At 42.8% G+C, this 24,658-nt stretch overlaps 1 protein-coding gene across 1 annotated transcript in view; it reads right to left on the bottom strand.

Annotated features, from left to right (window-relative positions):
* LOC131930343 (tetraspanin-9) overlaps nt 1–24,649 on the bottom strand; it is a gene marked incomplete at both ends in the record, with an annotated part of 42,779 nt that extends 18,130 nt beyond the window's left edge. Inside the window, 3 exon segments of the mRNA XM_059286775.1 lie at nt 2,848–2,922; nt 5,950–6,150; nt 24,584–24,649. Coding sequence (XP_059142758.1) covers nt 2,848–2,922; nt 5,950–6,150; nt 24,584–24,649 — 342 coding nt within the window.
* Between the last annotated feature and the right edge of the window lie 9 nt (nt 24,650–24,658).

Here is a 24,658-nt window from a genome sequence, read left to right as displayed (position 1 = left end):
GACAAAATCAACAAACAACTTCTCATTAAGCTATTTAAAATAAATAAATAAAAATATCAAGCTGTCTCCTGCCCTAACCCCTTTTGTCTACAGCAACACTACACTATTGTTATGTTTTTTTTTATATCTTAAGCTTTATTTCATCATCAAATTCTCAACATCCTACCAAAAACACCATCACAATACCATCGCTAAACAAATCGACCTCACCGAAACATCAGACATCATTTATACAACATCACTCTTACAACAACGCTTAGGTCATATATTCCCTCTATGTGACCATCAACTCGCTGTTTTACTCTTAGAGTTTTTATAGCTCTGTATCTTAGTCCGCTACTCTACGTCTTTAACATAACAAGGTAATTTTAAACACCCATCAGAGCATTGCCTTCATGTTAATCTTCACAAATCTCGAAAATCCAAACCATGAGTAAAAACATTTCTCCGACAATTACCGAAAGAAAACTTGAAAGAGAATTCAAACAAAATGGGGCCGGGAAAAGCTCATGGTTGCTAAGACCCAGAGGCGTAGCGAAGGAGGGGGGGGGGGCGGACCGCACCGGGGACACCATTTAGGGGGGTGACACGAAGGCAAAAAAATAGCAAAATAGATAGAGCAAAATTTGAAGGGGGGGGGGGGTGCAAATCGAAAGTTTGAGGGGGGTGCAAATCGAAAGTTTGAGGGGGGTGCAAATCGACAAGTTTGAGGGGGGGGGTGCAAATCGAAAATTTGAAAGTTTGTCCTCGGGAAGGGTCGCTACGCCTCTGGGGGGGGGGGTGACACCATTAAGTGCCGCACCGGGTGACACCCGACCTCGCTACACCACTGCTAAGACCAGAGTTCGACCCCCCTGGTAGATGAGGCCTGAAAGCTGATGGTAGTAGCATCGGGCGAGAAAATCCTAATTAAACTACTGCTGCCTTGTAGTATGACAATGGCTATGGAAAAGCAGGCTGATATCGGAGTCAACGGCCTACACGGCGCATAACAAGTTGACCTGTAATACTTAATTATGTTAGAGGAAATCTCAATCAACATTATAATTAAGAACGAAGAAGAAGAAGCAAAAAAGTTTCACCATAAGCCGAGCAACTTACTGACCATTACTTCCATGTTTAACTTCTAATTTTTTCCCCCCACAAACTAAAGAGAAAACAAAATTGTTTTTTTTAACTTGACCCGGAAGTAAAAAGCAACAACATCCCACGATCGCCTTTTTCGTGGATTAGTGTTGATCTCTTTGATCTTAGTTCCAGTAATGGAGACTCTAAGACTGGAGAGTGAGATGGCTTATGAGCACTGACTGGATCGATGGAGGCATGGGACTTAAGTGACCTTTGAGTAGCATCTGGTAAAAATCTACTCACCACTGGCTAACCCAGATAACTGACCACAGACCACAGGCTACCTCAGATAACTGAACACTGGCTACCTCAGATAACTGACCACTGGCTACCTCAGATAATTGACTATTGGCTATCCCCAGAAAACTGACCACTGGCTATCCACAGATAACTGACCACTAGCTACCCCAGAAAACTGACCACTTGCCACAGGCTACCCCAGATAACTGACCATAGGCTATCCACAGAAAACAGACCATAGGCTATCCACAGATAACTGACCATAGGCTATCCACAGAAAACAGACCATAGGCTATCCACAGATAACTGACCATAGGCTATCCACAGATAACCGACCACTGACTACCCCAGATAACTGACCACTGACTACCCACAGATAACTGACCTCTGGTTACACCGGATAAATGACCACTGACTACCCCAAATAACTGACCACTGACTACCAACAGATAACTGACCACTGACTACCCACAGATAACTGACCACTGACTACCCCAAATAACTGACCACTAACTACCCCAGATAACTGCCCACTGGCTACCCACCTGAACATTGGCTACCCCAGATAACTGACCACTGGCTACCCACCTGAACATTGGCTACCCCAGATAAATGACCACTGGCTACCTCAGATAACTGAACACTGGCTACCTCAGAAAACTGACCACTGACTACCTCAGTTAACTGACTATTGTCTATCCACAGATAATTGACCACTGGCTATCCACAGAAAAACGACTACTGACCACTGGCTATCCACCGATAACAGACTACTGACCACTGGCTACCCACAGAAAACCGACTACTGACCATTGGCTATCCACAGATAACTGACCACTGGCTATACACAGATAACCGACTACTGACCACTATCTACCCCAGATAACTGACCACTGGCTATCCACAGATAGCCCACTACTGACCACTAGCTACCCCAGATAACTAACCGCTGGATACCCAGTGATAATCGTGTACAGAAAACTGACACCTGTAAAACCAAACACTGACATGTAACGAGCAAGTAACCTCTGACTAGCACCTAATAACCGACAAGCGAATCATCTTGTTAGCCAAAATTAACCTAATTAAAATCCGGCTAACCACTTACATGGCATATATTTGAGTACAACCAATGAAATTTGTAAATTTCAAGAATAACGAACATGCAGTTTTTATCAAACTTTTTAAGGCAGATTTTAAAAACAACAAGCAATATTTATATATATATATATATATATATATATATATATATATATATATATATATATATATATATATATATATATATTTATTTATTTATATATATATACACATGTATGTATGTATTTATGTATGCATGTATATATATAAATATTAATATATATATATTATCTATATTATATATATATATATATATATATATATATATATATATATATATATATATATATATATATATGAATACATGTGTGAGTAATGTGTTTAACAAGTTTGACTTACGTTATCTCTATACACGTAGACCACGATTCCACCTATAACCATGGCCAACAGCATCACGAATAGAAGAATAAAGAACTGAAAGAAAGGAAAAATAATGTATTATTTATTTTGAAAATGCGATACTTTATACAGTTAATACAAGAGATAGCTGTTGCTGATGGCATGCGTTCGTTGTGTGGTAGCTATCAGTAGTTCAAGTTTCAAATAACTTTTTACTACACAAGACGATCTGATCGTTTCTGGTAAATAATTACAAGTGGTGAATTGAACTTTTTCTGTTTCTTTGCTTACATATTTTGCAGTTTAAGTCTAAACTAGTCATATAAAGTCTTTAATTAAAGAACTCATTAACCGAAACAAATATTTTACGTCATAGTATTTTTTTTTGGGTAGAGATTAGACCAGAGGCGTAAGAAGGTTTTCAGGTGAGTGACTAGTCCACAAAAGGCGCCATATATATATATATATATATATATATATATATATATATATATATATATATATATATATATATATATATATATGCATATTATTATGTATGTATGTATTATATGCGTACGATACTGGATTCGGCGCTTGGACAATGTCTAACATAATGAGAGGACAAACTCACTAACACACTCACAGACACACCTAAGCGCAGACACGATTACATCCCAAATCCCAAGTCTCAACCATTTATCTCATTACGCGCAGAAATCGGTCGAAACGTGATCATGGATTTTATAAAAAAAACAACAACAGAAAACGAATAATCTATAATTAGCTCTCACGTGATACAGGGTGTTGCTTAAAGCTCATAACTCCCCTGTAAGACATTAATGATGATTAAACACTGACTGTTTTATTTATTTTTTTGTTCTCATCTGTCAATGTGGACAGCCTACTTTGTCAAGATTTTCCCATGCGGTTCGACTTCTCTATCAGGTTTATGAACGGACATATCCACCGACTTTTTTTAGTTGTCAAAAGGGGGGTAATTAATAAGACTTGAATTGAGCAAGACGTAGTAAAAAAAACTTTCTCCTAGTAAAAAGTTCTAAAATTATATATTGTATAAAATGACGCGCAATTAATCAAATAATAAGATAATTCCTTTAATTTTGCCATTAATTAGAAAGAACAATATTATTTTCAGAACAAAGCCTTTTTTTCTTAACATCATTTGTAATTATCAGGAAATTTCAGGATATCTTAGTTAAATTTCCGAATCTCCACAAAAAAAAAAGATAATAATAAAAAAAACCGAAACAAATATAAATTAGGTTAATTATCTTGGCTACACCAAAGATATGGACAAAGTGATAGATGAAACGTAGTATGTTTATTTGCTTTGGTGCCACGAAGTGAACATAGTGACATAATTACATGTGTAATGTTTGCTGGGAGGGGAGAGAACATCAAGATAACCGGTGAGTCTAGAGATTTGTTCCGTTAATATTTAAACAATTTTAAAGGTTTAAGGTATATTTGATAGCGCCATATTTTAACAGTGTTTTTATTTTATTTTTATTTATTTTTAATTCTGTAATTTAAATTGTATGATAATTGTTTTCACAAAAGAATTGAAGTTTATTTTTAAAAAAAACGGTTTTCCTTTCTCTCACTCACACACACAGACACCCACACATACAGACTGACACACACACACACACACTGCCTGTCACGTTCTCGTTTTCTCATAGAATCTTTTTAATATTTTTATCTCTCACTCTGGTCTCGCTCTATAATACTGTCGTTCTCTCTCTCTCACACTGTCATTTTCTCTTTCTCGCATAGATTCTCACTCTCTTCATCAGGCTTTCTCCAACCACTTTCTGTCGCTTTCTAACTCTCTGACTCTCTCTCTTTCTGTTGTCTTTCATTCACTCTCTATATCGACAATCACAGAAACCACACACACACAATCAAATCTCACTCTCAAACACCATCATCAAAAGTACGCACACACACAAACACACACACATACACAAACACTGCTTACATTAACACATCACCACACACACACACACACAAACACTGCATACATTAACACATCACTACACACAGACATACACACACATACAAACACTGCATACATTAACACATCACCACACACACACACACAAACGTTGCCACTTTGAAATTTCCAGCCATCTCTACGTAGACATGACATTGTCATCGAGGAAGCGACATGACATTCCCGTCTGCTAGCAAGACGTGACATATGACAACGTCTCCCCTCGCCCCACCCCCCTACACGACTAGCATCGGCAGCAGGCTATATCGGGAAATAAGATGTCATCGTCTGTCGGCTTGAATTATGCAACTTGATTGGCTGCTAGGTGTCACGTGGTTCGGTCAAAGCAGGAACTATGTCTATGGAGTGGGGTGGGTGGGGGGGGGGGGCGTCAGAACGGGAAGGGGAAATGTAGATCTAGATGTAGATCTAGATCAGGATGAAAGGGGAACTGTAAGTCTATGGCAGGGGAGGGGGGTGTCAGGACTGTAAAAGGAAATGTAGGTCTATGGGTGGGGGGGGGGGGGGGTTCATGACTGAAAAAGGAAATGTAGGTTTATGGGGGGGGGGAGGTGGTGGTTTCAGGCCTGAAAGGGAACTTTGGATCAATGGAGGATCAGGACTGTAAAGGGAAATGTAGGTCTATGGGGGGGGGAGGCGTCAGGATTGAAAGGGAACATAAGGTCTAGCAGTTTAGGAAGGGGGGGAAGGGGGAGTCAGGACCGTATGGAACTGTAGGCCTACGTGCGACCAGTTCTGTAAATAAACCTTACGTTATAAAGGTCAACTAGAAATTTTAAAAATTAAAAAAAAAATGGGGTGGACGTTTTACTGACTTGAACCCTGATTCGAACTCGGGACTTTCGGGTCAGCTGTCTAGCTTGCAGGCCACAGTTTCAAATTTCAAAGCAGCACTGATTCATACGGTAATGGCATACACATCGGCACATACGCGCGCACACACACACACACACACACACACACACACACACACACACACACACACACACACACACACAACCACACACACACACATACACACACTGACACTTTGAAATTTCACAGCAGCGCTGATTCATCTGGTAACCGCCAAAACAACTCACCGATCCCAGCATGCATTTCACTTCCTTGATGGCGCCACAGCAGCCGAAGAATGAGATGACGATGACCACGCCCCCAGACACGATGAGCGCCGTGGAGATGGCGGAGTTTAGCGAGGAGCCCAGGATCGAAGACAGCTGAGACAGCTGGTTCTCGCTTGATCGGGTGTAGACGCCGAACCCGAGAAGTCCGCAACCTGCGATCTGGAAAACAATAGGAGTGGATGTTAGTGATGTCATATAGAGAGAAAGAGGTTGGTATGATGTTGGATAAAGGGAGAGAGGTATGTTGGTGAAGTATCGAAAAAGAGTGTGATGTTGTACAGAGAGAAAGATGTTTGTGTGATGTTGTAAAGGGATAAAGATATTGATATGTTTTACAGGGAGAAAGATGTTGGTGTAATGTTGAATAAAATGAGAGTAAGGTGTTGGTATAAGATGTAACGAGAGAATGAAAGATATTGATGTGATGTAGTACAGAGAAAAATGTTGTTGCAAAATCGGACAAAGGGAGAGAAATAAGTTGTTTTAATATCAAAAACAAGGGAGACAAATATATTGATGTAATCTTCAATAAAATTAGAGAAATACTGCCTTCGATCTACTGTGTATATATTGAAATAAGTTGTCATACTGTTTATAAAATAGATTTTTGTTTGCAAAAATATGCATTTTAAAAAATTTGCTTTTATTTTATATCTATTAAGTATTAATTAAAATGAAAACAGCTTAAATTATTACATGGGAACTTCAATAAAATTTAAAATTTAATACGTTCTAATATTCATCACCAGCTATAGACGTCCAGTGACCTTAGATTTTTTAAATAAAATAATATTAAGTTCAACTACTAGTCTATGACAGGGGTCGGTAGTCTTTTGAGACGGAAGAGCCAAAAGTTACAATTTACCAAATTTCCAAGCTTTCAAAGAGCCACTAACTTTTTTATTTCAATATTATTATTTTGATAAGGAATATATATATATATATATATATATATATATATATATATATATATATATATATATAATATATATATATATATATATATATTAAAATAAATAGATTTTAATATATATATATATATATATATATATATATATATATATATATATATATATATATATATAATTTAAAATAAATAGATTTAAATATGAAGTATTATTTATTCATATAAAAACATACACATGTTTCGCAGAAAAAATATTAACGTTTTTATCGAGCTCTGCAAGAATAATAAAATCAGTAATCAAATTATATAACTTTAATTATTGAATACTATTTACAATAGTTTGGCCTTGCATGCCTTTTGAAAGTTTGTTTAAACCTGGCTCATAACTTTTTTTCAGTTTCAAGCACGCCTCTATTAATTAGTTGGCTTCTATACCTTGTATTACATTCATGCAAGAAAACGCTTGCTCGTATCAATGTTGACCCGAAGACCGTCAGCACTCTAAATGCCAACTTCTTCACCTCACTTTAGCATTCTGCAAGACTATTCCATCCGTCACAAAAAATCGCCGCAACTCGCGGCATTTCTTTTAGAGCAGTCCACTTGTGCAGTGCAACGTGCATGTTTTACTGAACCTCCAAATCATCTAACTTGCTCTTAATATATGTGAACTTACCACTCCACAAATGTTTGGTTTTCAAATCTAGCAATTTCATTTGAAGCGAACCAGCATTAATTCCAAATAGCTCAAAGTTAATCTCATTTGTTTTTGTGTTGAGAGGAACTACTATGAACGCTATAATACCTGCATTTCTTTTGAATTGCTCAAATCTCTCAGTGAACTCATCCTTCATTTTGTTTATAGCAATGCTGAAGTGATTTATGTTAATAGAAGCGTTGGTTTTATCACGATATTTATTTTTCAATTGTTTCGAAATAAGTAATTTACCGCTCTCTGTGTCTTCAACAAAATGAAGTAATTTATTTTTAGAAAAGCGAGTGCTTAATGTTTATGTTTATTATTATATCGTTCATTACCGAGTGTTGCAGAACAATATTTTTAAAAATAAAATAAAATAATTATTAATATTTGTGAAAGGAGTTGAAGAGCCGCATCTCGACAACAAAAGAGCCGCATGCGGCTCGCGAGGCGCAGGTTGCCGACCCCTGGTCTATGACAGAAGTCGGCAACCTGCGGCTCGCGAGCCGCATGCGCCTCTTTTGATGACAAGATGCGGCTCTTCAGCTCCATGCACACGTATTAATTTTTTATTTTATTTTTATAACTCATAAAAGTATTAGTCTGCAACACTCGGTTGTATAATAATAAATATAAACATTAAAAACTCGCTATTCTATAATAATATTTAATTACTACCTATTTCAATGTACTTCCTTGTTTTCTAAAACTGAGTTATTTAAATATAAACAACGAGCCGACCCGCGGCATATAATACGCCGCTATTTAGTTGTTGTTTTTTCTACTTTTCAGTTATTCATAATTTGTGAATTCGACACTACCAACGCTGCCACTGAAAATATTTCTTTAAAACACTATAAGTAGCTCGTTAAGGACGATACCCCCCCCCTTCCTTCCACCCCCCCCCCCCCCATCCGTTAAAGTAAATTCCACTTAGTTACCCCCCCTACGTTTAAAACCGTTTCAAACTAAATTATCTGCCCCTAATAGTCGTCACTAAACCCGGCTCTGTTTGTAAACATTTAGAGTGAACCACAGCTCATCAGACCAAGTAGGGGTGGGGTGGTAGGGAGCGCGTTTACAGCTTGTTTTCTAGCGTCTCCCAGAAGAGAATTATATATATAGATGCCTGAGCGTGGTTCATATTTTCGGGGCATGGGTTACCTACACTACCGCCCATGAAAGCCTTGAGTGTAAGTTAATCACTCACCGTAATATCATCTATAATCACTCACCGCCTAAGTGTCGAGGAAGGAACGGAAAGTAACACTCTCGTGAACCTGAATACACTACCGTAGGCCCCAGCTCGGTTTAATCATCGAAAGTCGTAGGGTGCTCCTTAAAACTAACGTAGGTACGTTGTGCTCGCGGGATAGCCCTGAGCATCAATTCGATTTGGTGAGCGACTGTATTGTATCCATAGCCTACCGCGCGCTGTTTAAAATTAACGTAGGCGCCATTGTTCTCAAGGGTAATATATATATATATATATATATATATATATATATATATATATATATATATATATATATATATATATATATATATATATATATATATATATATGTATGTATGATCATAATCTATATATATAATGCTCTTCTGGGAGACGCTAGAAAACAAGCTGTAAGCGCGTTCCCTACCACCCCACCCCTACATGGTCTGGTGAGCTGTGGTTCACGCTAATGTTTACATTCGTAGAGCCGTGTTTAGTGACGGCTATTAGGGACAGATCAGATAATTTAGTTTGAAACGATTTTAAACTTAGGGGAGGTAACTAAGAGGAGGCTGCTTTCACGGGGGGGGGGGGGGTGTAGGGTAGGGGTTGGGGGTAGTATCGTTCTTAACGACCTACTGATGGTATTTTAAAGCAAATATTTTCAGTGGCAGCATTGGTACTGTCGAATTCACAAATTATGAATTACTGACAAGTAGAAAATAAAACAACTAAATAGCGGCATATGATATGCCGCGGATCGGCTCGTATTGAAATAAGAATGTTAGTGGCTCTTTAAAATCTGGGAAATTTTGTAAATTGTAACTTTTGGCTCTTCCGTCTCAAAATGTTGCCGACCCCTGGTCTACGACATAGTGCAAGAGCAGAAAGAAAATTTGGTTAACCATGAGCCTGATTTCTAGTAACATTAAAATGATAATCGCGATAGTTAGTGAGTAGCCTATAAACATGTATTTCTTTTTTCTTATTTTTCTTACTGGTAAAATATTTTTAGTTTAAAAGCTAATCACTAACAAGCTGATTTTCTTTGTTGCCTTTTTAATTTTTCTGCTACTAAATAAAAAGGGAAAGGGGACATTTTATCCTAATGCATTAGCTTCTCGTTAAGTAATTAAAGTAAAACCATCCGCACTTAACTTTTTTGATTTTCACTCAGCGGGAAGCAGCGGACCTTTAATTTCTTCTAAAGTTACACATTTTAACCTCTGTTAATTATTACACATTGTGTGTGAGAAGTCTAGGAAAAAAGTTCTTGGTGAAGAGAAAATTGTCAAAAACATGGATACGACAAGGCTCTTGACAAGGGCTCTGAGCCTGAGAGAGACGAGTTGCCTCCTTTACATCCTCAGACAAGTCTCGAGAAATTAAGATTACGCGGAAAGCCCACTTTCGCGACATAGGGACTATTAGGGACCCCATTATGTGTCTCAACCACTACGACGTGGGCTTGTTTTCGTGTTATTTGAGGCTCATTATATACCGACTGTATGGAAGCCAAATCCAGTTAGTTCTTTTTTGAGGAACGATTGCATATTTATATTTATCTTGGTAATAAAACAAGCTACCAAGGCACTTATGTTGAATGGCAAAAAATTAAAATAGAATTCGTTTTTAAATTTCGTTGCATACAATTTTTCAAGCTTAAATGTGGGAATGAGATATATTCTCTTTTATATTCTCGAAATTATTTTTTGGACACACTACTTTTGTCCCTTACACATTAGATATATATATATATATATATATATATATATATATATATATATATATATATATATATATATATATATATATATATATATATATATATATATATATATATATATATATATATATATATATATATATATATAATATGGAAAGCTCCTCCCAGCTATAAAGATTGGTAAACAAGCCAATTGTTTCATTACGTAAGTGTAACCAGGGGAGTAGCGAGGGGGGGCGGAGGTGCGTACCGCACCGGGTGACACCATTTAGGGGGTTGACACCAAGGCAAAATATAGCAAAATATATAGAGAAAAATGATAAGTCCACTTAGTTAAGTGATTAATTCGAGTGTTAAATAGCCTCTGGGGGGGGGGGGGGGGTGACACCATTAAGTGCCGCACCGGGTGATACCCGACCTCGCTACGCCACTGAGTGTAACTATCTATAGAAGAACAAGAAATGTATATACCGAAAGTGTATCAACGACATTAGAACTAAAAACTAGCATTTCTAGTTTTTCAGACTCAGACACACATTTTTTTCTAATAACTCGTTTTAACCAAAAGCGCGGTGGACAATTAAACAAACATCCAGTCATTATTAGCGAGAAACTGAAGGGGTTTGTTTACATTCAATCAATACTCAACTTCTCCGGAAAATTAGCTTCGGGAGAAATTTATAAAAAAGCTAGTGCTGTAATTTTAATTAAGAGAAACCATCTGTATTAAATTTCAGAATTTTCAAAATCTGCAATGCAAATATTAGATTTACACTGGGTGAGGGAATTACAAGCGTATATGTTTTCGTAACTGTTCTATTATTAGAATGGCCTCATTAAGGGTGGAAAATGACATCATGCAATGTTAAACCGAGCGGATTTTATACCGCTACCCCTCCCACCACACACCGCTACCCCTCCCACCACACACCGCTACCCCTCCCACCGCTACTCCTCCCACCACACATCTACCCATCCCACCACACACCACTAACCCTCCCACCACACACCGCTACCCCTCCCACCACACAACACTACCCCTCCCACCACACAACACTACCCCTCCCACCACACAACACTACCCCTCCCACCGCTACCCCTCCCACCACACACCGCTACCCCACCCACCACACACCGCCACTCCTCCCAACACACACCGCCAACCCTCCCACCAAACGCCTCTACCCCTCCCACCACACACCGCTACCACTCCCACCACACACCGCTACCCCTCCCACCGCTACCCCTCCCACCACTACCACTCCCACCACTCCCCCTCCCACCACACACCACTACCACTCCCACCACTACCCCTCCCACCACACACCACTACCCCTCCCACCACACACCACTACCACTCCCACCACTCCCCCTCCCACCACACACCACTACCCCTCCCACCGCTACCCCTCCCACCACACACCACTACCCCTCCCACCACCCACCGCTACCCCTCCCACCACCCACCGCTACCCCTCCCACCACACACCACTACCCCTCCCACCACACAACACTACCCCTCCCACCGCTACCCCTCCCACCACCCACCACTACCCCTCCCACCACCCACCGCTACCCCTCCCACCACCCACCGCTACCCCTCCCACCACCCACCGCTACCCCTCCCACCACCCACCGCTACCCCTCCCACCACACAACACTACCCCTCCCACCACACAACACTACCCCTCCCACCACACACCACTACCCCTCCCACCACACAACACTACCCCTCCCACCGCTACCCCTCCCACCACCCACCACTACCCCTCCCACCACCCACCGCTACCCCTCCCACCACCCACCGCTACCCCTCCCACCACCCACCGCTACCCCTCCCACCACCCACCGCTACCCCTCCCACCACACACCACTACCCCTCCCACCGCTACCCCTCCCACCACACACCACTACCCCTCCCACCACCCACCGCTACCCCTCCCACCACCCACCGCTACCCCTCCCACCACACACCACTACCCCTCCCACCACTACCCCTCCCACCACCCACCGCTACCCCTCCCACCACCCACCGCTACCCCTCCCACCACACACCACTACCCTCCCACCACACACCGCTACCCCTCCCACCACCCACCGCTACCCCTCCCACCACACACCACTACCCCTCCCACCACACACCACTACCCCTCACACCGCTACCCCTCCCACCACACACCACTACCCCTCCCACCACCCACCGCTACCCCTCCCACCACCCACCGCTACCCCTCCCACCACACACCACTACCCCTCCCACCACACACCACTACCCCTCCCACCGCTACCCCTCCCACCACACACCACTACCCCTCACACCGCTACCCCTCCCACCACACACCACTACCCCTCCCACCACCCACCGCTACCCCTCCCACCACCCACCGCTACCCCTCCCACCACACACCACTACCCCTCCCACCACACACCTCTACCCCTCCCACCACCCACCACTACCCTCCCACCACACACCGCTACCCCTCCCACCACACACCACTACCCCTCCCACCGCTACCCCTCCCACCACACACCGCTACCCCCACCCACCACACACCGCCACTCCTCCCAACACACACCGCCAACCCTCCCACCACACGCCTCTACCCCTCCCACCACACACCTCTACCCCTCCCACCACACACCACTACCCCTCCCACCACCCACCGCTACCCCTCCCACCACCCACCGCTACCCCTCCCACCACACACCACTACCCCTCCCACCACACACCACTACCCCTCCCACCGCTACCCCTCCCACCACACACCGCTACCCCTCCCACCACCCACCGCTACCCCTCCCACCACACACCACTACCCCTCCCACCACCCACCGCTACCCCTCCCACCACCCACCGCTACCCCTCCCACCACACACCTCTACCCCTCCCACCACTACCCCTCCCACCACCCACCGCTACCCCTCCCACCACCCACCGCTACCCCTCCCACCACACACCGCTACCCCTCCCACCACACACCGCTACCCCTCCCACCACACACCACTACCCCTCCCACCACACACCTCTACCCCTCCCACCACCCACCACTACCCTTCCACCACACACCGCTACCCCTCCCACCACACACCACTACCACTCCCACCACACACCACTACCCCTCCCACCGCTACCCCACCCACCACACACCGCTACCCCTCCCACCACACACCACTACCACTCCCACCACACACCACTACCCCTCCCACCGCTACCCCACCCACCACACACCGCCACTCCTCCCACCACACGCCTCTACCCCTCCCACCACACACCGCTACCACTCCCACCACACACCGCCAACCCTCCCACCACACGCCTCTACCCCTCCCACCACACACCGCTACCACTCCCACCACACACCGCTACCCCTCCCACCACTCCCCCTCCCACCACACACCACTACCACTCCCACCACTACCATCCCACCACCCACCGCTACCCCTCCCACCACCCACCGCTACCCCTCCCACCACACACCACTACCCCTCCCACCGCTACCCCACCCACCACACACCGCTACCCCTCCCACCACACACCACTACCCCTCCCACCACCCACCGCTACCCCTCCCACCACACACCGCTACCCCTCCCACCGCTACCCCTCCCACCACACACCACTACCACTCCCACCGCTACCCCTCCCACCACACACCACTACCCCTCCCACCACACACCACTACCCCTCCCACCACACACCTCTACCCCTCCCACCACACACCACTACCCCTCCCACCACACACCTCTACCCCTCCCACCACACACAACTACCCCTCCCACCACACACCACTACCCCTCCCACCGCTACCCCTCCCACCACACACCGCTACCCCACCCACCACACACCGCTACCCCTCCCACCACACACCACTACCCCTCCCACCACACACCTCTACCCCTCCCACCACACACCACTACCCCTCCCACCACACACCTCTACCCCTCCCACCACACACAACTACCCCTCCCACCACACACCACTACCCCTCCCACCGCTACCCCTCCCACCACACACCTCTACCCCTCCCACCACACACCACTACCCCTCCCACCACACACCTCTACCCCTCCCACCACACACAACTACCCCTCCCACCACACACCTCTACCCCTCCCACCACACACCTCTACCCCTCCCACCACACACAACTACCCCTCCCACCACACACCTCTACCCCTCCCACCGCTACCCCTCCCACCACACACCACTACCCCTCCCACCACACACCACTACCCCTCCCACCACCCACCGCTACCCCTCCCACCACCCACCGCTACCCCTCCCACCACCCACCGCTACCCCTCCCACCACACACCTCTACCCCTCCCACCGCTACCCCTCCCACCACACACCACTACCCCTCCCACCACACACCTCTACCCCTCCCACCACACACCACTACCCCTCCCACCACACACAACTACCCCTCCCACCACACACCTCTACCCCTCCCACCACACACCTCTACCCATCCCACCACACAAAGCTACCCCTCCCACCACACAAAGCTACCCTTCCCACCGCTACCCACCACACACGACCAAAATCTCATTAAACGTCGACTAAAAAAATACAGCCATTTTTTAAACGGACACCTGGAGACTCGAATATCACTTTAAATATAAACACCACCGCATATAAAATTAGCATATGGTTCAAATTATGTAATACATCAGAAACAGATGGAGGAAACTAATAAGAAAATCTACTGTGGTGCACCAACGAACCCAAATAAAGGTTAAGTGATGATATAATTATTAATCGTTTAATCGGTTGTTTGTTTTGTTTGTTTGTTTGTTTGTTTGTTTGTTTGTTTGTTTGTTTGTTTGTTTGATTGATTGGTTAGTGGATTGGTTGGTTGGTTGGTTGGTTGGTTGGTTGGTTGGTTGGGTGGGTGGGTGGGTGGGTGGGTGGGTGGGTGGTTGGTTGGTTGGTTGGTTGGTTGGTTGGTTGGTTGGTTGGTTGGTTGGTTGGTTGGTTGGTTGGTTGGTTGGTTGGTTGGTTGGTTGGTTGGTTGGTTGGTTGGTTGGTTGGTTGGTTGGTTGGTTGGTTGGTTGGTTGGTTGGTTGGTTGATTGATTGGTTGATGGATAGATTGATTGATTGATTAATACTGAAGTAAAAAATATGAAACCGAACTCAAGAATTTTAGGTTAGAAGTCGGGCAGGCCAAAATTTGCAGAACATCGTCACAATTTAAAAAAAAAATATCTGAAAACACTTATATCTCACCACCATCTGAACCGATACCTTCTCCAGTATTGTTAGAAGAACTTGATGGACCACCTCATCGCTACAAAACTACTTAATTAATTTCATAACACGCATTCAACATCTTAGAAACAATCATTCAGATTTCTCAATAGCCGACCATCTGTTCTATTTGCAAGCAGGTGCAGGCCTACCTATCAATATCACTGAGTTCATTGCGCACAGCCGAAACAACCAACAGAAAAATAAAATAAAAATAAACCTGTTTGTAGTTAAAATCTCACACAACAAAGTATTTACATAACTAAAAAAATAGCCAGTTAAAACTAGACTTGCTTCCATTATATATTTTAACTTGAACCCTCGCTAAAAATGTTGTCGGTGTTAAAGTATTAGAGGTAATACATTTCGTTGTAAAGAAAGTTTGAGAAATACTCAAAACAGTTCGTGTTTTTATTTTTAAAAATCTTTTTCAAACACGTAGTTTATTATTTCTGTAATTGTAACCAGCAACTTATTTGTTTGGTGGACATGTTTTAAATGTTTTAAATCCTCTCAACGATAGCAACATGTTTAAAATAATGGGTGCTTTTTTAAAAAAAAAAAAAGGTGAAACCGACCGACTTTGGTTTTTTTTGTGTTTAAACTTCCGCAATGGGGGTAGTGAGGGTGGGGGTGCGGGGGTTACTTTGAACGTAAGGTTATTAGCTTGTGTGGATGGGTTGAGATAGGGGGTGGGTAGGTGGGAGTGAAAGGTGAGTTGTGAGTTGTGACTTCTGATGTAGGAGTGAGTTGCCAGACAGCAAGGCTAATTATAAAACATGACATTCGAATGATATACCAGCGGGTTCACGCTGTCTAGGTGAGCGTGATGGAGTCACGTGACGTTTTGACATGTAGGATAAATGAGGTCAAGGTTGATGGTGTACGTTGTAGCTGATTTAATGCCAAGATTGTTAAAAAATTTTTTTTTAGAACTGAGGCAGTGTGGCCGAGGAGTAGAGCCTTTGTTTGCTAGCTCGGATAGCTACGTTCGGACCTCAACTGCTGTTTTTTCACTCAATTCTAGATTACTAACAAACGGAATTGAAACGTAAAGGGGCCTCACTGAATTGGCCACACGATATATAAATATACTGAGTTCAGTGAAAAAATTGAACTCTATTTCAACCAGATTTTTTTTTCTGAAATTTTCCCCTGGGAAGAGGATGGGAGGGGTTTGCAATTCAAACATCTGTATAGACGGGCACTGGTTGAATTACTTATTTTCAAAATAAATTATATTTTTTTTTCTTTTCTGCACGGAAGGAAGAAAGAGGGTGTGGTGGGGAGGGTGGAGGACTCATGGAATACTAGAGGTGTGGCGTGCACCCCCATGCCGGAGAGATGCCTGAAAGAAACACTGACTTCCAGTGTCCTACAGACCATCAAATACCAATCTGTATTTGGGTAGGTACAGAATGAGTTTAAAAAAACCACAAATGTTTCCCACTGGGGGTTGATTCCATTGTTAACGCTCTGCTTGATCGGCTTGGTCGAGACGGCATGGTCGGGTGGTAGACCGCTCGACTGCTACCCGAAAGTTTCTAGTTCGGATCTCTGTAGGACTTCCCTGAGTCCACCCAGCTCTGATGGGTACCTGTCTCATGTTAGGGAAAGTATAGACGGCTTTGAAGCGTGCCGACCACACCATCCCCCTCAAACAACGAAGTCAAGAAACACGAGTTCTACCAAAGCATGTAACTCTACTTCACCTGCCATTTTGGCAGTTAAGCCTTAAAGGGTATGTTATTACAACTTAAAAAAAAAAATTAAGTGTGGGTCTACATTTTTAGTTTCCATTTTTTTTTCAAAGAAAATAGTTAAGTACCCTTTTCGAGCCTTAGTGCAGGTGAAGTAGAGTGCACCTGTTTCATAAAAGTGTGGTGATACATTTTAGGGTCTCCCAGCAAGAGACAAACGTCCCAAGTTTCATTAAGAGACACAATTACGTCAACCGCAATGTAACACTACGAACTCCCTAGACGCCACACAAGTACATGTTGTATTGACACCGTCCCTGGCCATCAGGGAGGGGTGGGGAAGAGATTGAGCATGATCACTTCTAATGAACACCTATCACCCTGATGGACCGACCTGAAGTCAATGGCTCTCCGAGGAGTGATTTTTTTTTCTTTATTTTCTTGATTAAATTAGCAAACACTATGAAACCAGCATTGCTTTAGGCAGTCAATGGGATAATTACCCAAAACAAAATAACAATAGACTGTGTTCATCATCGTCATTCATGTTGACCCATGGTGTAGCATAGGGACACAACCACACATCCCCCCTGTGCTAAACTTTAAACAATTCCTTCAAGTTCTCTCCATGACATTGCATTCATTGACGTTAATCTTTGCCTAGTGTGTTTACCTTATCTATTTTCCTAATAACTGGAGTCAAACTAGGGACATTCTACTCTAATATTTTAAAATTAAGCAATATAAAAATAGATCCACTCTTCTAGGAGAGACAACTCCAAAATCAAACAACTGCTGCCTTGTAGTTTGTTCTTGGTTGAACAAAGGCTATGGAAGCAAATCCAAAAAGAAAAGCAGGCTAAAATCGGAGTCAATGGCCTCAATGGCGCATAACCAGTTGACACGTATCCTTAATTGTGATGGAGGCGTGGTCGAGTCGGCTAAAGCTCATGGTTGATAAATTCAAAAAAGTCTCGAGTTCAAACACTCTGGCAGATAAGGCTCGATCCCTCCCAACACTAAAAATTAAGAACGAAGAAGAAGAAGAGTCAAGCTTAAATAGTCAAAACTAGCATTAATTCTGTTGAAGCCACGAATAATACGTTTATACCCCGGAAGCTACATTTGCTATCAACCATTTTTATCAATCTTGTTTTAGAAAACAATATTTTAATTATAACACTTTTATAATTTCCCCCCTCATTTTTCACTAACACAAACCGGCTTAGATCTGGTACCTGATGTTTACAATATTTGAATCCACATTGTAATAATTCACAAACTGTTGTATAAGGGTGTGTGCGTGTGTGTGTGCGTGCGTGTGTGTGTGTGCGCGTGTATGTGTGTGTGTGTGTATCTGTAAAGCGGCCTTTCGGTCAGGGATTTGATATGAGACGTGAATGAGGATCTGACATTCACAGACGTTTATTCACCGAGTTGTAGGGTTATGTAGGGCGAGGATAATACTGTTGTTGAGATTTTCTTCGTGTGTGAGTTGATTATGTATGTGTGAGTCTGTATGTGTGTGAGTCTGTATGTGTGTGAGTCTGTATGTGTGTGAGTCTGTGTGTGTGTGTGTCCCCGCTGTCTAGCACTTGATTTAATGAAATGATCCCATGTCCGGTTCAAGCGATTGATTAAATGAAGTCCCCCACTTTTTTTTTGCGTGCTGCGCTGTCGCCTGGATCGTGAGCTCGCAAACACTGAGCTTACCTTAAATGTTCTTTCTCTCAGTTGAGTCCGCTTTTCTGTATGGACGGTTTTTTTTTTAACGTTATATTTTATTAGTCCTAATACAAATACATTAAATTGAATATCGCTGCACATCGTCACCAAAAAATGGTGTAGCCTACTCCCAACCTAAAATTTAACGGCAAAAACTTCGACCCAACACACACCCCTTACACGGGTCTAGGACATTACCCCCCCCCCCTAACCCTAGCCCTGACCCGAACTCTAAGCCAAACATAAACCAAAATCCAAACCCTAGCACTATGCACATTAAGTTATGACCGGGGGTTAATTGACATGGGTAATTACTTCGGGGGGTGGGGGGTAGTGTCTGAGGTGGAGTAATTGTCGGAGGAATGTCCTCATTCCCCCCCCCCACCTATAAGAACAAATATTTTTACTCTTCGTAATATGTGTCCATTTAAAAATACAAATAAAATGCTCACCATACCCCTCACACATACATTACATCGTCACACACCGTCACACAACGTCACACACCGTCACACAAGTCAGAACTAAAGAGCGTGACGTCCGCTAGCTTCGATAAAAAAAAATAATACACGGAAGTCGTTTCTTTTAAAAGCCTTTGATTTGAAAGCAGAATTTAAAAAATTAAAGAACACTTAAGAAACTTCGAACCGAGTTGTTTATTTTTTGGGTCTCTGGCAAGTTTTCAAAGGCGCTTGTAAGTCAAGTTTAAATAAATAATTGCCTTTGCCGGTTTGGCTTTGAAGAAAATGAAACGCAATTCTCAATTTTATGCGATGTTTTAGTATGTAAACTGAGCAGTATATCAGTAAACTGTGAGGTATATCAGCTCATTGTACCACATATCTTTAAGCTGTACCAACTAACTGTAAACTGTACCACGTATCAGTAAACTGTACCATATAGACTATAGAAGAGTTTGTTTGTAGTTTGTTCTTGGTTAACAATGGCTATGGAAGCAAATCCAAAAAGAAAAGCAGGCTGAAATCGGAGTCAACGGCCTATAACAAGTTGATAAGTGTTACTTAATTGTGTTGGAGGAAAGTCCTTCCAACTTAAAAAAGAAATTCAGAACGAAGAAGAAGTGTACAGTCTGCTTTGAATAACCCCCACCCCTTTTCAAAAAAAAAAAAAAAGAAAAAAATTAACACTAGATAACCTACAGTTAACGTGTAACCTCCCTCCTCCCCCTTTTCCCTCAAAACAACATTCTGACATTTCAACAAAGCCCGCCACAATTTTCTGTCTGGGGGTCGCTGCTGAAATATGCAAGAGCCGCATCCATAGCACATTTGGGGATCTCAAAGTGACGTGTGTGCAGTAGAGATGTGCAGCATAGCTCTACTTGACAGCAGAGAAGGTGCATATCTGCTTAGGTATCTGGAAGAAACATTGTTTCGATTCTTTCTGACATTGATTATATCTTACTCACAGCTAGTGGAATAGGACGTTTTTTTTTAAATGGTCCAATGATAATAGATCTCACGACGAGACTATCTTGGGAGGGGGGGGGGGGGGGCTGACAAGAGACGGACTATCTTAGGGCAGTAGCCGGACTATCTTGGGGCAGTGGCCGGACTATCTTGGGGCAGTGGCCGGACTATCTTGGGGCAGTGGCCGGACTATCTTGGGGCAGTGGCCGGACTATCTTGGGGCAGTGGCCGGACTATCTTGGGGCAGTGGCCGGATTATCTTGGGGCAGAGGCCGGACTATCTTGGGGGGAATGATAAGAGCCGATCTATCTTGGGGGAATAACAAGACCGACAAAAGAGGAGATATTTTTCTGTGCCTATGTGTAATGAACACAAAAGGGGAACGATATTGACATACCTAAATACTGCATGTATTTTGCTGTAAGATATAAATTGTGTCATATATTTCATGATATCTCTGTCTTGATATATATTTGTTCTTGAGATATTTTGTCGGGGTTATTTTGTCTGAGATCATTTGTCCTGAGATTATTTGTTCAGAGATCTTTTGCACTTGAATTTGTTTGTCTGAAATCATTTGTCCTGAGATCATTTGTCTGACATCTTCAAAGTTATTTTAACATTTGTTTATGAGGCTCATTACTCTAACCTATCTTCTATTCACAGTCTCTTAAAAACAAATACTCTATTTAAAACCCCTTTACAGATCCCCTGTTTAAAACCCCTTAACAGACCCTCTACTTGCTCTCTCTAACTAGATCTCCCATTTATATCCCCTTAAAAAACTCAATATAAAGCGCATTAACAGTCTAGCGATGTGATGTTCCTAAACATTGAAAACCCTTTTAAAATACTCATGTAAAGACTGTCTGCCTTCTCTACTATATTAAATTCCTTTAGCATATAAATCAGCAGTTATTTATTGCCGACGTAAATTCTTTAAATCTAAACTCAGCAATACTTTATCAATCCCCTCCCTACCCTACTCGCACCCCCCTCCCCCTATTAGTTCCCATGAGAGGGAAACGAAGAGAGCAAGAGTGCTTTAGGATTTTAATAACATTTCAGCATTGTATGATTCGTGAACTTCTCTATCTCGGTATAAAAAAAACTGTCCTGGCTTAGTTTAAAATATTTATAAAGTTAAGTTGTATCTAAATTATGTTTTTCCTCGAATTTTCCAGGCGTCCGTTAGAACTGTCTAGCCCTTGAACTGAGGCAGCGGTTTTAAGCTGGGGGGACGCGGTCAAGTGCTAATTGAAGCGCAGACATGTGCTAAGGGAAGCGAGCACTAGTGCTATGGAATGCGTGCACTAGGTCAGTTTGGGGTGCCACAAACAATACTCCCCTCTCCGGCTACGCCACTGACTAATCTCCCCCCCCCCCCCCCTCCGTAACACCCCTTGGCTATGCCACTGATTTACCCTAATTCCCAATGTTGTGTGAACGTATTTTATTCCGATCAATTAAGTATCATCAGATAAACGCACTGTTATTTTCATGACGAAACTAAAAATTTATTCGATAATTATTATTGTTCTTCTAAATTAAGATGTATCTGCTAAAAGTTTAACAGTAAAAAAAACCATTGCTAGTCTTTTGCTTTTGGGATTAAGTTTAGTACGTTCATTAAATTTTTACTCACATCCTGCTGATAAAAAATTCTGGGATTCTATAAAGAGATAAAGAAATATCTTCCCTTTGAGAACATTCTGAAAATCCCTGGTTATTGAGTAAAATATTTTATTAGATCAGTCCCAACTTGTGACACATTCGTTGAAGTTGAAACAATAAAATTGTACAAGTTTCGTCAGTTTAACTTGAGAAAGTTACGAGAACTGTTACAAAATGACCGAATCCTGCCCCTTGACCTTTCGCGTGACCTTGACATAACTGCGCGCGCCCATCACGTGTCACGTGTGACTGTCACACCTTCCTGTGATATCCCCCCTCCCCCCACCATCACCGTGGCTGATAGACAGGCATCCCATTCCACCGTGTCGTGTTGCCCAGGTGATTCGGTGCTAGGGATGTCGGCAGGAATTACAAGAGTACACGTGGAGTCTGATGATGTATTCCAACAATGTGGCCTTGACGTGGTTTCTGCTGACGTAAATGATTCCATCTCGAGGTAGAAGAAAACAGTTTTCAGACAACTCGAATCAAGCTCAGTGTTTGCTTTTTCACTTTGCCTGTTTGGTTTTGCAATAAAATAAACTAGAAGATGTGTAGGCAAAGATTCCTCTTTAGATTTTAGTGATCAATTAGGCAGATTAGTTCAATTGTTTCTTGACTTTGGCATATGAATAGATGGTGTGGTCAGTACTATACCCAGCCGACTTTCCCCAACATATGTCATGTACCCATCAGAGCTGGGTGGACTCAGGGATGTTCTTCAGTGTCAAGTCCTAACCGAGATTCGATCACGAGACCTACATTCTAGCTACCAAACTCTCTACTAATCGATTACGCTATGATATGAAGATATCTGAGAATGCGTATATTGATTAATAGCCCAGAAATCAGGGGAAAAAAAACAGAAATTTAATATAGTACATTCACTCACTTAAAATTTAAAGACAAAAATTCAGCTTTTCTACTGTAATTTTGTCTTAATGCGGTGAGTGACTGATAAAACAAAACGGGTTTCATACTCATCCACCGCCAACATTCTGAATCAATTGAACTCTTAACTAGTAGTTTAGAGCTTGACACAGCTAGATTTGATATTCTAGACTCTTGTCCACTATAAGCGCGTAGGACAATATTACGAATGTTCTGACCAAACACTATCTCAACGAGGAGTTAAAAAGAACACCCATGCAACCATTTACTTTAGGTTATCAGACACAGGTGGTTGGGGTTTGTCATGAGCTAAGATTGTGAGCAGACGCACTGGCTAGGACTTCTCTCAGATGGACACCACAGGGCAAGAGCAAACGGCCAAAAGAAACACGGAGAAGATCAATGGAAGAAGAATTAATGGGAAGAGGCTTAACTTTCCAACAGGCGGAGGTTATAGCTAGAGGCAGGATAAATGGCATTCCCTTGTTAATGCCTTGTGTGCCAATGGGCGTAGAGAGATGATGATGTTGATATCCACTCTACCGCCATTTCCTCAACTCTTGACCATTGCAAACATGTGCTAATCACAACTGCATAACTCATGTTGTTTTCATTTTAACTCCTTTCAATGCAAACTATTTAGTACTCAATCGTGTGCGATCATGTGCCGCGAGTAATGCTCAACATTATTGACTTCTTATAGCAGGAACGGTATCAGACAAGCAGAAGCTCTGACTTTTCATTTGTGTCCGAATCCGTAGTTTTTGACCTACACTGTTATTTGAACACTTGAACTAGACAAACGTCGTGTGTCTGTTGACGCCTGGGTTAAGGTTACATTGTGAGAAGCAAAGTGTCTCGAGTGCTATCGTGTGTTGGGGGGGGGGGGGGGGGGGGGGACTGTGCGAACCGGTGCAGTTGTGGAGTGTTGATCCTGGAAACTTTAAGACTGCAGTGTCCTCCCTTTACAATAACTATTTGTATGTACCGGTGTCTCGAGTGGTTCGTGAAATTTCTGGCACTGTGACGTCATACTCATTGAGGAAAAAAAAAGGGCAGAGGGGGTGACTATGTGTGATGAGGGTTGAAGGTGGAAGAGCGGGGTTGGGGCGGGGATGTGGTGTAAGAACGTTGGACGTAACATAAATCAACAACTTAAAAACATAATTTTAGGTAATTGCGGGTGGGGTGGGGGCGGTGTATTCATTTGAAGGTAGGGTAAATAAAGGGGTTGGGTTGAGGTGGTAAAATTTTGATATAAAATTGTAACATGGTTGATGTACGAACCCCCCCCCCCCCCTCACCTTTTATACCAGACTCACGTCCAACCTCTTTATTTGCTCACCACGTGTATCGACTATGTACTCACCAATATGACCGAGTTGAACAAGAACATGGAATACTTGAGGAACTTGCCACAACGGGAAAGCCCCATCTTTCATCC

Source organism: Physella acuta, unplaced genomic scaffold (assembly GCF_028476545.2).
Source record: "Physella acuta isolate Inbredline_101_S28 unplaced genomic scaffold, ASM2847654v3 ptg001760l, whole genome shotgun sequence".
Taxonomy (NCBI): Eukaryota; Metazoa; Mollusca; class Gastropoda; family Physidae; genus Physella; species Physella acuta.
Note: the sequence above shows the minus strand (reverse complement) of the source record. Positions and strands in the feature narration are given on the sequence as shown.